General features: G+C 36.9%; 2 protein-coding genes across 3 annotated transcripts in view; one reads left to right on the top strand and one right to left on the bottom strand.

Annotated features, from left to right (window-relative positions):
- Nucleotides 1-8,319, bottom strand: part of LOC115218479 (centrosomal protein of 135 kDa-like) — a 67,282-nt gene extending 58,963 nt beyond the window's left edge. For both annotated transcript variants that reach the window (XR_005001669.1, XM_029788322.2), the window contains exons 1-5: nucleotides 8,205-8,319; nucleotides 4,940-5,059; nucleotides 3,401-3,741; nucleotides 2,278-2,445; nucleotides 607-833 (exon numbers count right to left, since the gene is read on the bottom strand). Coding sequence is in view for 1 of the 2 variants with exons in the window: in XM_029788322.2 (XP_029644182.1) it covers nucleotides 607-833; nucleotides 2,278-2,445; nucleotides 3,401-3,710 (705 nt within the window). In the remaining variant the exon portion in view is untranslated. The remainder of the gene's footprint in view (nucleotides 1-606; nucleotides 834-2,277; nucleotides 2,446-3,400; nucleotides 3,742-4,939; nucleotides 5,060-8,204) is intronic.
- Nucleotides 8,320-17,620: 9,301 nt separating this feature from the next.
- Nucleotides 17,621-18,980, top strand: part of LOC115218267 (inverted formin-2-like) — a 34,639-nt gene continuing 33,279 nt past the window's right edge. Inside the window, exon 1 of the mRNA XM_036508084.1 lies at nucleotides 17,621-17,744. The gene's annotated coding sequence lies outside the window, so the exon portion shown is untranslated. The remainder of the gene's footprint in view (nucleotides 17,745-18,980) is intronic.

Raw genomic sequence — 18,980 nt, forward strand, 5'->3', positions numbered from 1 at the left:
AACTGCCATCGTGGGTCACATCTCGGTTTGGAACTGAAGTATTCCTTGGCCTTAGTCTTAGAGAGCAGCAACACTATTATTGTGCATACTGTCTTCTTTCCTGTTGGATCGTTTGGCCCTTATTCTTTCAGTTCCTCCAATTCCCATAAGGTTTGTTCCTATTTCATGTACAATAAATCCTTACTCAATGCTGGTGAATTTCTTGGGAAATGTGACTTCAAATGAAACACTATCATTATCATCATCATCATTTAACATCCATTTTCCATGCTGGGATGAGTTGGATGAATTTTTGACAGGAGCTGGTAAGGCCAGGATCCACACCAAGTTCTGTTGTCTGTTTTGGCATGGTCCCTACGGCTGGATGCCCTTCTTAATGCCAACCACTTTACAGAGTAGACTCGATGCTTTTTATGTGGCACCATCACAATGTAAACAAAAAAAACAAACATTGAAACAAATTTAATCTAGATTCCAGGGTAAATAAAGACACAGATTGTGCTATTCCCAAGGAAATTTAAATATATCTAACTACACACACACACACACACACACACACACACAAACAGACCAAATGTATCTACCAAAACCAGAGCAAATCAATACCTGTTCCTTAAAAGCCTCCAATTTACTTTCCAATAATTCTTTGTTATCTTTCAATTCTGTAACTTGTTCTTCATTTTCTGCAATCCGTTTATCGGCGGTTTCCAGCATATCTGCTATATATGGATCAGGAACTGGAGGCGGAGATGGTAAATCAGGTTCTGCTGGAGGTATCAGGCAATCAACCACCATACGCTGCCGACGGAAGGGAATATTCTTCTTTTTGCCACCTAAAAACCAGAAGAAAGCAAAGTTGTACACAGGACTTCCAGACAGAGAGAAGAAGTTGTGTCTTGTACTCGTCTTAGTCATTGGACTGCAGCCATGCTGGGGCACCACCTTCAAGGGTTTACTCAGAAAAATTGAATCCAGGACTTATTTTTTTAAGTATGGTATTTATTTTGTCAGTCTCTTTTGCAGAACACTGCTAAGTTACAAGGATGTAAACAAACCAACACCGGATGTCTAGATGTCAGGCAGTGGTGGGAGACAAACACAAACACATACACACACAAATATGTGTGTGTGTGTGTGTATTATATTTATATATACATACATGTATGTATGTGTATATATATATATGGGGGGGGTATATAGGCACAAGAGTGGGTGTGTGGTAAGATGCTTGCTTCCTAACCACAAGGTTCCAGGTTCGGTCCCACTGCATAGCACCTTAAGCGAGTGTCTTCTACTATAGCCTCGGGCTGACTAAAGCCTTGTGAGTGGATCTGATAAACAGAAACTGAAAGAAGCTCGTCAGATATATATATATACATAGTCCAACCCATGCTAGCATGGAAAACGGACGCTAAACGATGATGATGATGATGAATGATGATGTATGTATGCATTTGTGTGTCTGGGTTGGTCCTTCCACCATCGCTTGACAACTGATGCTGGTGTGTTTACATCCCCATCACCTAGCAGTTCGGCAAAAAGAGACAAATAGAATAAGTATTAGGCTTACAAAGAATAAGTCCTGGGATTGATTTGTATGACTAAAGGCTGTGCTCCAGCATGGCCACAGTCAAATGACTGAACCAAGTAAAATAATAAAAGAATATATATATATACATACATACTGGCTTACACACACTTTCTGTCTATCAACGATGTTAAGTGGGCATTAAAACAATGATGATGAATATGTGACCCTGTGTGTGTATGTACATTTAATCATCATCCTTTTAATGACGTCCACTTTTCTTATATTTGCATGTATCAGAGTTTCTTGAGGTAGAATTTCTACAGCCAGATGCCCTTCCTGTTGCTAAACAAGCTATCTCCTTATAACCAGACATGTATACAAGGAAAACTGGAAATAAATAACACTGCTTGTATGATGGCAGTGCTATATATATATATATATATATTATATATATATATATATACATATATATTCTTATATATATATATATATATATATATATGAGTCTTTGATTATGTCTGGTAGCATGGTAGCATAAACAGGTCTGTTGAATTACATTTCTTTATATCAAAAACACAATTTAGTTATTTGAGAAACAGGATCAATAGAATAAGTTGGAGTTAATATGTGTAATTAAAACCCTTGGAAATAGGTGTTGTAGAATGGCCACAGACCAATAACTGGAAACATTTAAAAGATTACATGTACAAGATTACATATATAAAGATGTATAAAAATCCACTGACCTGGAGTTTGAACCACAGCATGGAAGTTTTTCTCTTGCAGTTGTTGAATTCTGTCTGATTTTTCTTTAGATTCTTTCTCCAATAACTTTATCTTATGTAAATATTGATTGTTTAAGAACTTTATATCTGCAAGCGTGTGCTCAGATTTTCGCAGGGAAGACTTGAGATCTGTAAAGCAAAATATAGATATAACAATCTAAAATATAATTTCATTCTACATTTAAGTGGCACTACTATCTCTAAAAATAACTGCTTCAGTGAGATGTCAACCATTGTGCATCCATCTGGACAGTGGCCATACTTGATATGTAAAGGGGGAGGTAGGAATACCAGAAGGTACACCTAATGTAAAGTATGGCTACACAAAATTCCTGACAGGCTGACAGAGAACTTCAAATATAGCAGATCACCATGTTGCACACATATGGTTGTGATGCATGTACCTGGTGTACCCTTATCAGACAGGTAGTCATGATGGGTATACTGGGTTTCATATATTTTACCCCAGTGTCACTTTGATGGAATGCACTACTCTCATTCAATAATATTAATAATAATATGACAAAGGACCGAGATACTGGGCACCTTGCTGTACTCAAGAAGACCCAATACTCTACGGCAGAGGTGTTAAAGTAACTCCCCTCAGTGAGGAGGACTACCCTACAAGACTCCTGTGCTGGTGCCATATAAAAGGCACTCATGCCAGTGCAATGTACAAATCGCTTGAGCCAGTGCCATGTAAGAGCACCCAGTAAACAACTGTAAAGCGGTTAGCATTAGGAAGAGCATCCAGCCGTAGAAACCGAACTAAATCAGACAGGAACCTGATGCAGCTCTTCTGCTGACCAGCTCTGGACAAACCATTCAAACCTATACCAGCAGGGAAAGTGGACATTAAATAATGATGATAACGATAATGATGATGAAGGTCAGAAAATTTGGTGGGAGAGCTTTGTCAATTACATCACCTCAACTGGTTCAAATAAATACCAGTTGAGTACTGGGGTTAAGGTAAATGGCTTTCTCTTCCTTCAAAATGGTTGGCCTTCTGCCAAAATTAGAAATAGTAATAACAATAATAATAATAATGATGATAATAACTGAGTTAACTATTTGTACAAACCTTTCATAGCAGTATTATTTTCTTCTGTTGCTTTAAGAAGTTTCAAATTTAAAGCATTGTTCTCTTTAACCAATTTAGCATTATCATTTTTATAGGAGTCAACAATTGTTGGATCCTCTGCATCACTTTTTCTGGAGTGTTCTACTTTGATCTTACGAAGATCTTCAATTGTTTTCAACAGGTCCACAAACAACCGTTCAACCAATGGCAAAGATTCAATTCCAAGAGAATCCTTATAACCAAGCTGTTCCAACCGCCGCCGCAGATTCTTCAACTTCTCAGATGTATTCATTGTTTCTTTTGATGACATTTTTAAATGACACTTAAATATCAATGTCAATCTGGAAGTTAAAAACATAATTATAAAATAAATGTTAATTTATTGCTAATTAAAAGTGAGAAAAACAAATAATAATGATTTCTTTTGTCTTGTCCCATGATTAATTTTTCTAGGAAGGTTAACAGAATCAACTGAATTATCCCAGAGTATTAAATAAGAAGCTAAAATGGATCCAGATATTAATTCAAAAAAATCTTTAGAGACTTCCTATAATTTGTGATTTAATGTTTGGTGCTACGTAAAAAGCCCCTGTGCTGGTGCCAAGTAAAAAACACCTAACACTCTCTGTAAAGCAGTTGGCATTAGGAAGGGCATCCAGCCATAGAAACCAAGATAACTGGAGCCTGCTGCAGCTCTCCAGTTAAATTGTCCAACCTATGACAGCATGGAAAATGGACATATGATGAGGTGATACCTGAACAGTAATGACACAGAAAATAATAGATCAGACATTGTTTTATTTATTAATTGATGTCATGCTTTTGTGAAAAATTGATGTTGTCAGTAACAGGTATCCAGTGGCCCAATCACTGGGTCACTGCATTAAACAGAAGTTTCCAGTGGACCAATCATTAATTTACTGCATGAAATGCAAATTACCAAGATCAACAGCTCAGACATACAGCTGTAAGATGTCTAACTGGCTGATTGTTACTGTATATGATCAGAGTTCATTTTGTAACAACATTATCTTTATTATAACTGTACACTCATGGAGTGGTTGGCGTTAGGAAGGGCATCCAGCTGTAGAAACACTGCCAGATCAGACTGGGCCTGGTGCAGCCTTCTGGCTTCCCAGACACCAGTTGAACCGTCCAACCCATGCTAGCATGGAAAGCGGACGTTAAATGATGATGATGATGATGATACTGTCAATAAATTTAGAGTAGAACCATGTGGAGCTTCTTCTACAGACTGATTTGGGGAGGGCATTTTTTTATAGAAAAGTTGGCAGCAACAAGAATCTGGAGAAAGAACTTCACAGATGATGGATCTTTCAATGAGTTGTTTACTTCAAAGTTGTGACATCTGATGTCGTAAAACAGTTCCTTCATTCCATAAACCACCAATAATGTATTTATGTGCTGCCTTCCACAAACACACCAGAGTTCCCCAATTCACCAACAAGGAAATAATCAATAAAAGATATCTACTCTTTATTAAATTCATGGATAACAACAATAAGGTAGATGACTTACCAACTTCTTGAGATTCTAACTTCAAATCATTTATCTGCCATCACCAATAATTGTTGGTGATGAAGAATGTAATTATCATGATTGCAGTCTGTGCATAGAATTGAACCAGTTGATGTTTACCTGTCAAACACAAGAATATCAAAATGTAAAAAAATTAAACTGGTCTGTTATGGTGTATAACAGAATTATGGTGATACAGAATCTAGTGATTGATGACTTAATTAGCAAATAATTATAATCTTTAATCTTCAAATGATTTTTGAAATTTGATATCACAAAACATTTTATATCTCAGTTATAAAAGGAAAAATGAATATTATTTAGTAGTTCAGAAATAAAATTACTTATTTATACATACTGCTATCTTTAATAATAATGATCATCATTGTTTGAACATGTATTTCTCATATTGAGAGGAATCAGATGAACCTATCACACAGATATTAGCTTCACCTTTCATCTTCTCAAGGGTTTGATAAAGTACCTGTGAAATACTGGGATCTATTTCATTCACAAACTCCACCCATCAAAAAGATTGCTCACTTTGTGCCTTTAGCAGAAAGAGTTACAATTCATTTCTTCTCCAGGTACAAGGCCCAAAATTTTTTGGGAAGGAGCCAGTCAATTAGATCGATCCAGTATGCAACTGGTACTTAATTTATCGACCCTGAAAGGATGAAAAGCAAAGTCAACCTCTGCAGAATTTGAACTCAGAACATAAAGATAGACAAAATACCACTAAACATTTCACCCAGAGTGCTAACATTTCTGCCAGCTCACCGCCTTGAGAAAGAGTCATAATTGTTATTATGTTTTTGTCTTTGATTTAATTTATACACCCAAGTCTCAACCAGAGACATCAAGGGGACAACAGATTTTTGCACCTAAAGATGTAAATTTATTATTATTATTATTGTTATTATTATTACTATTCAGTAGTCTTATTTCGGTCACTACAGTACCAAGCACACCCATATGCCTTGGTTATGTGCAGCAGTTTGTTTTGGTGTTGTTATTTTTACTATATTGAAAGTGCTTTATGCATGATGGGTGTGGTGCCTAGTGGTGCTATTTTCTCTATGTTATATGAGGGGTGTATAAAAAGTTTTGAGCCTTGAAGACTTGTACCTTCATCAGAAGTCTTGTACCATGTTTTTTTTTTGTTTTCTTTTGAGACTCGAGACTTTTCACACACCCCTCATATATTATTAGTAATATTATTATTATTGGTCTTAAGATGACAAGCTGGCAGAATCGTTAGCACACCAGGCAGAATGCTTAGTGGTGTTCTGTCCATCTCTATGTCTTCAGTTCAAATTCTGCTATGGTAAACTTTGCTTTTCATCTTTTTGGGGTTGATAAAATAAGTACCAGTTGTGCATTGAGAGCAATGTAATTGACTCATCCCCTCCCACAAATTTCAGGCTTTATGCCTATACAAGAAAGGATTATTATTATCATTAAAAATTTGGTAAAACTCTGCACTTGTCTCGTATCTAAAATGCAAAACCATATTTAACTCCTTTTGATTCCATCTCACTAATTCTACAATTCAAACCCTCTTGTTTTAGAGTGTTTAAATTTAAATCTAAACATTCCACCATAATTTTTAATATGACATTTTTCTAATGTTCCAAACATAACTTTATAATGAAGAAAGTTAGTTTAGAAAATTGCTTAAATTCTTGATTATTTTACAAAACTAATTAAAACACACAGGCATTATTTCATTAAGAATGTGGTCACAAAGGTTTAAATATGTTCAAACTTCATAAATAATAATCATAGATGATACATGAGAATGTGGTTTAGTGACAGCCGAAATAAATTAATGGAATTTCTCAATTCAATTTTTTTTTTTTTTGTTAATTAGATATCGTAATTTAAATATATCAAATAGAAGTACAAAACAATAACTGTTTAAAATATGAACTCAAAACTGGAGATGATCAAACCAAAGTTTTGGCACTGTCATTTTGTGTTTAAAAGACAATACAGCTGATTACTTCAAGATATATATATATCTTAGAAACCGTGCCAAAGCAGGTATTAGAGCAATGATGAAGTTGTCCAGCTTACCAGATCCTATCAAACAATCCATCCAACACCAGCATGGAAGACATATCAAATGATGGTGATGGTGGTAACGATGATGATGGAGAGAAGGAGGAGGAGGACTGTTCCTTGTCTAATGAGGTTCAGAATTTTAAATTTAAACTATTTTGTTATTTCTGTATCAGTGTACAAACAAAAACAGGATTTATCTTCAAAGAGTTAATATGACACCAACAGACTTTAAAAAGAGGATGAAGCAGACTCTGAAGAATGGTGCATAAGTTTGTTGCAAGTCAGGTCTACAAATGGGTTTCTGTTCCTAGCTGGAGCAATTATGATTCTATAGTCTTATAGATCAATCAAACAGCAACTATGATGATGATGATGATATAGACAATATTTTCAGGTGTTAGGATATTAATCTTTCTTCATTGTATACAAGACATATCCGGAACTCGTTTATTCTTCGCAGGCAAATGTCGTAGCTGTTGCCAATCTCAGCTCTGAGATATGGTACACAGGTAATTGGCAAACAAATAGGTATGACAGTAGATGCCCTCTTCAAGATATAACCAGGTCTCACCCACCTCGTAGCTAAGGAACGAATGAATACACAAATGGTGGTCTTATTGTTATGAACAGAATTCATGTTTGTTGATTCTTTCAAAAAATACTTTAACCGATGTTCTGAAACAATTTAAGAGCAATTGTGAACAAACTTATTCAAATAAAATATAATGGCTTGAAGCAACATTAAACTTAATTTTTGAAAATAGGTAGAGAGCATTTCTATAAAAAAAAAAGCAACCGTTTTTAACACTGAAGCGCCCTTTTTTTTTACCATTTAATAATGTCCTTGCGTTTTCTATTCACATTTTTATATATTTTGTAATATATCGTAACAGATATACGATCAATAATAATAATAATAATGATGATGATTGCTTTTATTAATAATAATTGAAATATAATCGCTCTAACAGAAAGTAAACGATTTCCATAACCAGCATCTTTATTCCTCTCCTTCTCTCTCCGTATGTGTGTATCACACACACACACACACCACTGAGAAATCTGAAGCCAAAAAATGACACAGAACGAAATTTTCAAAAGAATTTTTTAAAGTAAAAATCTTTTTATATATAAATATATATATTAAAACATCAATTCAAGATAAACTATTTGCTACATAAAATAAAAATGAACTCACTAATTGCTTTACATTTGTTATATTCGGTAAATAAGACATAGAAACACACTTTATCTCGCCAAAATACATGAACGGACAAGTTGTGAAGTTTTGTTTTGAAACTGGCGGAAAGAAATCTTTACGGTGGGAAAGTATAATTGATTTCGGTGTAACATCAATTAGGTATCTTATAGTAAAAAGTTCCGCTTTCTTTTTTTCGTGCATAAATAATATTTCAAAACTGAAATCAATTATTTTGCAATTTGGAAGAAGATGAATCTGACTTTAGATATGTGCTTTCTGATAAAGGGCTCTGGTTGAAACGTTTATACATTTTCATCTGTATCACAACAAACTAATAAATTGCCCATTTAAACTGTTTATATATACTCACTAACTACTGGCACAGACCCTTACTTTTTCCTCTCATATCCTACTGTTTATCTATCCAACCATCCTCCCCTCCGCCATCCATCGATCTTTCCCTCAATCCATCTATCTATCTATCTATCTATCTGTCTATCTATCTGTCTATCTATCTATCTATCTATCTCTATCTATCTATCTATCTATCTGTCTGTCTGTCTGTCTATCTATCTGTCTGTCTATCTGTCTGTCTGTCTATCTGTTTATCTAGATCTGTCTAACTCGCTTTCTACCTGTCTACCTCCTTACCCATCTTCTAGTCCGGCTATCTATTCATCCCTCTATCTCTTGGTGTTTCTCTATATCTCTTTCTTTCTCTCTCATTCTACCTGTCCATCTCTCTCTCTCTCTCTCTCTCTCTCTCTCTCTCTCTCTCTCTCTCTCTCTCTCTCAGTCTACTTGTCCATCTCTCTCTCTCTCTCTCTCTTTGGCTCTGACTGGCAGGCTATCTGTTTACATGTCTGTCTTTGTCTGTCTGTCTCACTATTGATTTATATTCCACTATCAGTTTCAATTTCAAAATTTCACCACAGAAAGTTGCCACATTTATACAGAACAAAACAACAGAGTGAATGAGTTTGTATTTTTACTTCGACTTGTTAAAAATAACTGCCAAACCATTCTCAAATTATAAGCTACTGTCATAAATAGGGAAAAGACACATTGGACAATGTAGTCCTAGATTTACATATCAATACCCCTAAAAATACAGTCACAGAATTCTTTAATCATAAATTTTCTCAGTGAGGTTTGACCCAATGCTAAACAGTAACAGTAATAACCTTTCTTGCTTTCTATGTCTCCCAACCTATTGGAATTATCTCTTCCCACTCACCACTTAATCTCTGGTTCAACTCAGCTGACAAATTGAAACATCAGTTCATATATCTGAGTGATAATAGTAGTTGTTGTTAAAAATGATGAGATTTATTTTTCTCTCCTTTTGATAATTCCTTACCTTTCTACTTCAAGCCATGCTCCATTTTCTTCTTGTGTTTCATTTTGTTTTCTTTCGGTTATTCTTTTTCTTTTTATTTTCATGTTGGTTTCTGTTTCTTCTTGGATTTCTTGCATTCCTCCTCTCAGTTGCAGAGTTCTATCTTTTCTCTTTCCACTCTTAATCATGTTATTTCTTTCTCTTTCACTCTTTCATCCAACCTTCTCTATATTTCACAGTCTGCAAACCTGATTGTTAACGTTCTTACTGCTGACTACTGATTAGTTCTCTCTCCTCTTCACACTGTCATCTTTTACCTATCTGTTTGTCTCCCTAATCCACCTTGCATTATAATACTTTCTTTCTCTCTAATGCATCTCTCTCAGCACAGTCATTGCTTTCACTTTCTCCCTCCCTAAGGCATGATAGAAAGGTGGAATCAATCAAAAAGAGGGACACATGGCTTGGCCTTTTATAACATTGTCATTTTATTTCCAAAGTTTTTCTCAACAATCACACTTCTTTGAACCCTCATCCATTGTTTCCATCGGATTGCCAATTCTTTCAAACATTAAGTTCTTCAATCATTAAATGCCTGCTAGAATACCAATGTAACTTGCTTATGAAGAAATAGACACAGAATACATGCCAAAGTGGAATGAGCTTTGCATCACAAGTTACTTGTCTTGCAAGGCAATAATTCCAGACAAGAACTAATAGATAGAAGCACTCCATCGGTTACGACGACGAGGGTTCCGGTTGATCCAAATCAACGGAACAGCCTGCTCGTGAAATTAACGTGTAAGTGGCTGAGCACTTCACAGACACGTGTACCCTTAACGTAGTTCTCGGGGATATTCAGCATGACACAGAGAGTGACAAGGCCGGCCCTTTGAAATACACGTACAACAGAAACAGGAAGTAAGAGTGAGAGAAAGTTGTGGTGAAAGAGTACAGCAGGGATCACCACCATCCCCTGCCGGAGCCTCGTGGAGCTTTAGGTGTTTTCGCTCAATAAACACTCACAACGCCCTGTCTGGGAATCGAAACCGCGATCCTATGACCGCGAGTCCGCTGCCCTAACCACTGGGCCATTGCACCTCCACACAAGAACTAATACAGAATTAAGAAACTAATCTTGACTGAATCAGCTTCGCTGACTGACAGGTAACGGTTGTTTAGAAAAAGCGCGGGCTAAAACTACGCGCCTTCACTAGTCAGTTAAGGTGAGACAGTGTCACATGACAACTTGCTGGAGCTGCCTGCTGGAGACTATGCGGCAGGTATTTAAAGGGAGAAATTTGACAAGACAGTCAGTCACCGGCTGACACTCGCTGACGATACATCGAAGAGGCCAGGGAACAGAAGAAAGAAGACATGCACCCAACACCAGAGCTGAAGACACCTCTGAAGCGGGGGGCCCCGCCACATCAAAACAGTAGAGGAGTAGGGGCTGAAACCAGACGTGGTTCCTCCTAATGATGTCTTGAACTAACTGGATCCTATAAAGGAGCTGCCACGAAACATGGTTGTAATTCCTTCCATACAGAATTAAGAAACTAATCCTTTTCCAAAAGGACATCTCTAATGCTGGTAGAACACATCCCATACATGCCATGAAATGAATAATGGTAGGAAAGACATCCAGCTACAGAAAAATGCTGAAAAATGATAGTATAAAGAAGATGCAGAATCTGCAAGACAAGTTACAGGTAACTTATCTATGAGAGCAGTAAACCTGAGATATAAATGAGAGGGGAGTCTTTAATCCTCATTACATGGAACAATGCTTTTAATGCCAGTGGTAGCCAGTCTATGTATTGAGATATAAACATCTCTAATATGGCTTTATGTAAGATAATGTGGGCTATGATGAACTGGCCTGTCCATATCAGCATGAATTAAAATAGCAAACAGACATAAAATGATGGTGATGGTGGTGGTGGTGGTAGTGGTCATCGTCGTCGTCATGACAGTCATTCTTCCCTTTGAACCAAAGAAATTATGTTTCCATTGGTTTTTCAAATTGCTGATACATTCTGTCATTTGGAACACCTGACAAAATGATGATCATAATTGAATCCATATCCATGAAGCCTTCTCATAAAATTATGGCCCATGTGGGCCTTTTTTTTTGAAAGCTTAGCATGAGGAATGAACTGACACAGCTTCATTGTTATTTAATAATTCATGATTTGCTCACCAATTCGTTTTCACGTTTACCAAAGAAGGAAACCCCATAAAGTAGATTCCCAACCATTAGCAGACATTGCCAAACAGCACCAGCTCCACTTTGCAGCATAGAGTTTGTATTATTGTACATGTCTGGCAAACAACATGGAAAAGAAAGAAATGGGAAGAGAGAGAAAGGAAGATTGCACAAAACTTTGGAGATGGTCTGTAAGAACTGGATCTTAGGGGAGAAGAAGATGTGGTCACTGCTAATAGAAGCTGATGGAAAAGACACCTTGACCAATGTGCTATCAAGAACAGGGGTGGTCTATCTTTAAATTAGTTATTATGCCCTCTGTTGGTCCCATTGGTCAAAAGTGGTTGATTGCCTCAGAGAAATATGGCAAAGTGGAACAAAACTACTTTCAGACTTCAAGGTAGAAAATGTTCTCAAAATTCAAGGATGTCAAACATTTTTTTAAGGAGGTGCTCAGAAGACAGAAACTGATGTACCAACTGGACCCATACCTCACAAGTCCCGGTTATTGGTATGAAGAGAGAGTAAATTTTCAATGAAAACATTATATTACTTTATTTGGATTTAATCTTGATGAAAATTCTCTTTTTCTCTGATGCTAATTCCAGACTGTTGCCATGCTTGGAATTTGTTTACATTCCATACAAATAAAAACTTAAACTCATTCTGTAACTTTGAATTATTTTCTATATTTGTAATGGTTTAATGAGTTGAGGAGAGGCAAAATTTATGGCACTCTACTTAGGGTTTAGTGTCAAAATGATAGACAGTGTCTGTGGCCTTTTATTCAGGGTTTAGTGACAAGAGGAGAGACATATCTATGTTTCTTTATTTCCACGTGTACTCCAAGACTGCTGGACAAAAACCCCAACTGCATTTACAGGAAATTACCCTCAGAATACAGAAATGATCCAAATGCTTGCAACAGGGTGGACTCTGTTCAAAGTACACAAGAGCCTGGTGGTGGTATTGAGCTGGGTAATGGCTTAAGTCCACAGCATCAACACTCAATCTCTACATTAAGTAGTGCACAATACATTTGCATTATGATTCATTACGGCATTGTAACCCCAACCAATGGAGGCACGTGGCCCAGTGGTCAGGGTGTTTGGCTCACAATCATAAGGTTGTAAGTCAATTTCCAGTGGCACATTTTGTCCTTGAGCAAAACACTTTCTCTCATGTTGCTCCAGTCCATTCACCTGGTTGGCAAAAATGAGTTGTACCTGTAATTCAGAAGGGTCAGCCATGTCACACTGTCTGTCACATTGAATCTCCCTGATATTGCACATTAGTTTCACGAGTAGGCTTTTCCGCTGATCAAATCGACTGAAACACTGATCAGTGTAACCAACACAGAGCCAGTTAACCCTAATCATAGGTGTGTGGCCAAGTGGTTAAGATGCTGTGCTCACAATTATAAGGTCTCAGGTTCAGTCCATGGACCAGGTGGCATATTGTATCCTTGAGCAAGGGACTTCATTTTATATTGCTCCACTCTACTCAGCTAAAATTGAGTTCCAGCCCAGTGCTGATGTAGCTTTCTCTCCTTCCAGCTGTTATATTCTTTATATTCTGCTGGGCAAAGGGTCGGAGTCTCAAGAAGAGGACTATGTCTGCTCATAACTCTGTAAAATTGACAAGAAAAGCCACGGTACAAATCACCGAGTCACACTCACTCCTGAGTGATGAATAAGCTGCTTGTTTTTAATCAAAGCTACAACCGTTTTACATTGGGATAAAAAGTTAGGAGTAGATCTAATTAAGCAAATGTTTTAGGTGGGTGTTTGGTAAAACACAACTCTATACAAATGTCTCACTTTACAATCTCAGATGACCTTTTGTGGCAACCACGGGTTGGGCTTCATAGTATGCCAAGGGTCAAGTTTCCTACGCAGGTTTTAAAAAATACTTCTCTTACTATAAACAGATGCTACAACAATGATACAAGATACAAGTCAGCTGCCCTACATTACAAAGCTGATTATACATCTAGGCCATAGCTGCTACCAAATACAGAAACTTCTAGACACCACATCCACAAAAGTCTAAAATACACACCTTCACTCTTTTAAACATTATGAACCAACGAGAGAGCTTCTATAGGGTCACCTGGTATGCTAGAAATAGAGACTAAACCATCCTCAGATCACTTTTTATAAACGGACTCATAAGATCAGTTGTTCTCAGTTTTTTAGAAGATTCCCCTTTCTGCAAAGAGCATTTTACAAATCCTCCCTTGGCATCTTCCACCACCACCACCAGAAAAGAAAAGAAACAGGCGTCGGAGTGGCTGTGTGGTAAGTAGCTTGCTAACCAACCACATGGTTCCGGGTTCAGTCCCACTGCGTGGCATCTTGGGCAAGTGTCTTCTGCTATAACCCTGGGCCGACCAATGCCTTGTGAGTGGATTTGGTAGACGGAAACTGAAAGAAGCCTGTCGTATATATGTATATATATATATATATATATATATATATATATGTGTGTGTGTGTGTGTGTCTGTGTTTGTCCCCCTAGCATTGCTTGACAACCGATGCTGGTGTGTTTACGTCCCCGTCAATTAGCGGTTTGGCAAAAGAGACCGATGGAATAAGTACTGGGCTTACAAAGAATGTCCTGGGGTCGATTTGCTCGACTAAAGGCGGTGCTCCAGCATGGCCGCAGTCAAATGACTGAAACAAGTAAAAGAGTAAAGAGAGAGTAAAGAGAAGCTAAATGTGCACAATGGTTTACTTATCCACATTTTTAATATTATTCCATCGACCATGTAATGTCTTTTACATGTTTACAAGGACTATTCTGTGATGTAGTGTAGGGGTTGGCTTCCATGTGTTGTAGCCACTCCTTTCATACCTTCAGTATATGTTTGTCAACTCCAAACAGGACCACCCTGAAGAGTCTGCACATCCCCACCACCACCACTCTATGCCACTGGGATTAGTATCCCTTGTGGTAAATTTTTATGACAATTACTAACGGTGAAGACTTAGATAATAGAATTATATTTGACTTTGGTACGTCATTAGTTCATGTTTCTGCTCAGAAAGATGAAATATTGCACCTGGTTGAAGTATTTTATTTCTAAGAAAAATTCACAACCCTTCTAAACACCCAGTACCCCTCGCTCTCTCCCCAGTACCCCCCACTGAACCTGAAATGCCCTGAAGGGAGTCCTGCTGCACAGGTTAGGAGCTACTGCATTAAATAATGTAATCCTGGGTTTGCTGCAAATAGGAAAAAGAGACACAGCTGGAATGTCTTTCATCATAGATCTGTTCAATAAAAGCCTCACTTGGGGGATAAACAAGATCAATAACAAGTCTCCAGTCTTTAAAATGACAGAACACATCAAAGAATATAGTCCTAGATGACATAATGTCTAGAAAATAGATATGTCTCCTGGCAGAGGAAAAAGATGTATTCCTTAGACTTGTTGGATTCTTTTGAACTGTCATGTCCATGCTAGTGTGGATGGCAGATGTTACGTGATTTCACTGCATCACTGTATTGACTCGACTCTTTACTCTTTTACTTGTTTCAGTCATTTGACTGCAGCCATGCTGGAGCACTGCCTTTAGTTGAGCAAATCGACCCCGGGATTTATTCTTTGTAAGCCCAGTACTTATTCTATCGGTCTCTTTTGCCAAACCGCTAAGTATCGGGGACGTAAACACACCAGCATCGGTTGTCAAGCAATGTTAGGGGGACAAACACAGACACACAAACATATACACACACATACATATATATATATACATATGTACAACAGGCTTTTTTCAGTTTCCGTCTACCAAATTCACTCACAAGGCATTGGTCGGCCCGGGGCTATAGCAGAAGACACTTGCCCAAGATTCCACGCAGTGGGACTGAACCCGGAACCATGTGGTTGGTTAGCAAGCTACTTACCACACAGTCACTCCTGCGACTAGTGAATGTTGTTACACATCGCTTGTCACAATGCACATCCTCGCATTGTTGTAGCTCCTGAATGATGCCGTCTGCTGGCTAGGCAAGCCAATACATGATGTACGTATGTATGTACAAGGGGGTGCTGAAAAGTTCCTGGCTTTGTGTAAAACAAAATACAGGAGGATCAGTTAATTATGATTTTTTTTTACATACTCTCTTCTCAGATTCACACACTTACTGCAGAGGACCTTCAGTTTTTCTAAGCTCTGAACTCAGAAGTTTGGGCCTTCAACCAGGCTTTTCACGACACCCTTAAAGCCAGCAACTTTTCAACACCCTGTTGTATGTTTGTAACCGAAAGAAACCTGTTGTATATTATTAGTATATATGTTCCTACAACTGGCTTCTTCCTGTGACTGCCTCCCAAATCTACTCCCAAGACTTTGTTGGTACAAAGCTATTGGCACAAAGCACTTACCTAAGATGCTGTGGAGTGGGACTGAACTCAAAATCACGTAACTGAAAAGTGAATTCCTGTAATATTTCCTAAGCCTTACACTTAATTTTTGATATGCTTCTACCCTCACCACCATATCCTCCTCCTCCCCTTTATGGCTCAGTTATTTAAATTTAAATACCATTTCCTCTGAAATCCGTTATGTGTGCACACATATTCATACATACACTCACAAGCACACGCACATATACACTTTCATACACACACATACAAGCAAACGTGTACACACATACGTATTTATACACACATACATACATGTATATATATGCACATGCACATCCGCAAAATTATTCCCACGTTCCCTTTCCCCATTCTACAAACTGTTCCTTACTTAATTGACTTTTAATGTTTGCTTTAAGCTGTGACGGTGGCGGCGGAGATTATTGCGATGATAGCGACAGGGCCTGTGATAGTATTGGTTGTCGTGATAATGGTGGCGCTGGTGGTGATGGGAGCGGTGATGATGACGACGGTGGTGGCAAGAGATGGTGATTGTGATAGGGGATGGTAACAATAATGATGATGATTGCCTGTCTTATCCAAACAGCATAACCGTTCAAATTCAAAACTTGCCAGCAACAAAACAGTAAATTCTAATAAAAGCACAAAGCCACAAATTTAAAAATGTGTGTTTGAGGGGTAGAAGGAGTAAATTATATTGATCCCAGTATTGTCTGATACTTTATTTTGTCCCACAGAAGTACAAAAGTCAAAGTATTTGAACCCAGAACGTAAAGGACCATAGCTAATAATTCATCAATCAAGACATTTTGTTCGACGCTCTAACGATTCTTTCAAGTAATTTACAATTAATATAGACCTAGTTTCCTTAACAGACCCCAGTTATAAAATTATAAATTTTGTAATATCTACTGGAATCTTCTACCAGTAATTATAGCGAAAAAGATCCTTGTCAAATAGTATTCGGAATCGTTAAAACCCATTTAAAACAATTTTTAAAAAAAAGACTAATTAGTTTGAGATAATATTATTTGCAACGAAAAATTGATTAAATTTTAAACGATAAAAGAAAAGTAATTAAAAAGCTTTCAAAAAGTATTCAATGAAAATATCAAAATTATATGAAAGTTTTCTAAAAAGAATTTGATTGTTAACACTAGATCTACCGTAATTCAGAAAACCTATGATTAAAGACGTTCTAGTTATGACCATCCCATCTTATATATTTAAGATTACATTTTTCAAAAAACGGTTGGGTGAAATGTGAACGAATTTGGTTGCTATTTCTACCAGATCAAAGAACCGCTTGTGGGAGGGTTCCTCTGTTGATTGGAGAGAAATCTGCTAGTTTAATTCACAGCAACAAAATCGGGAAAGTTTGTATGAGTGTGTATGTGAAGATATATGTGTGTGCGCATGTGAGAGTGTTATAGCTGTCTGCTGTCACCCGGGTACATTACGACACAGTTGGGACGACAACAACAACAACAACGGCTCTAAAAAAACGGCGCCATTTTTAAAGTTCAGTAGTGAGTCATCTGTTGAACTAGAAACATTTTCTATGTCTGGATAGACGGAGGACTTCGATGTTCCTCTCATGTAAGTAAAATTAGTGTCAATGACACCCTCATTTCTACCTTAAATTTTTATTTTGCATTAATTAATGTTCATTCAACGATGCCTAGAGTATTTTTTATGTGTTTTATAATTAATTTCTTCAAAGTTTTGATGTCCTGCTCTTTTGTAATGTTTGTTTTTAATTGAAACATTTTATTAAACTTTGTCAAAAAAATGGGTTTCAATATTTCTATGTGCAATTTTAAAGGACAGTTATTTTTGAAGGTTAATATACATCTAATTAAAAATTATTTAAATACCTGTAAATGAAGTTGTGGGTTTCTTAATTGCTTCAGGTATTTTGTGCATACATAACAGGGACCAGTTCGGTAGTCGCAATTTATCTCATTGTAGTTCTGTCAGCTTAAATGTTTGTTTGAAATGTATATTTTAAAGTTCTGATGATCTAATAATTGTCTTAATTTAAACAGTTTCTTTCATTGCACAATTAACATCACCTTTCTTTCTGCTACGAGTTCCAAATAGGGTAATCAGTCATAGTTTCTTTGTATATTTTAATAATTTGTTTAAATTATTTAATTATCAAAACAAGTTTAATAAAACTGGAAGGTAGGAAATTCTTATTAAATTCTTAAATTTTTAGTCATTAACTTTTCTTGTAAATGTTTCTTCTTTGTCATAATTTTAAATTTGATTTTTGAGGAATTTTTCAAATGCAAATATTTAATCAGGTGAAAAAAGAAGGTGGGGTGGGATGCACCATAATTCTTTTAATTATTTTTTCCATGTATGTATGTTTCTGTATCCTGTATTTATAATCTTAAATCGCGTTTCACACGCAACTGTCAAACATTTTGTAATGTTATGTTCCCTGAAATATCTTTTTAAAACCATGCGGCTGACCCCTTTTAACCGATTTATTAAGCAGCACCCAAGCGTATGTTTGTGTGTGTGTCTGTGTGCATACACACACATACGCATGTACACATCCTGCCACATACTGTTTTGACCCTATCCTAACACCACCCCCAACCATTTTATTTGCTACGAATTCTAAATTGACATTTTCTTTCGATGAAGCTATCAGCAGGTAAATTGGCCGTTTTATTTCAAAAAAGGCCAAACACCTGATCACCAGGTGTCCAACTGCTTCACAACAATATTTTGCCTGATTCATAGACTGAATGGAGTGACTAATAACTACATTGACAGCTGACCTTGCTACTTGTTCTTCAATAATTTTGAATGAGCCATTTG

Source organism: Octopus sinensis, linkage group LG13, assembly GCF_006345805.1.
Source record: "Octopus sinensis linkage group LG13, ASM634580v1, whole genome shotgun sequence".
In the NCBI taxonomy this organism is placed as follows: Eukaryota; Metazoa; Mollusca; class Cephalopoda; order Octopoda; family Octopodidae; genus Octopus; species Octopus sinensis.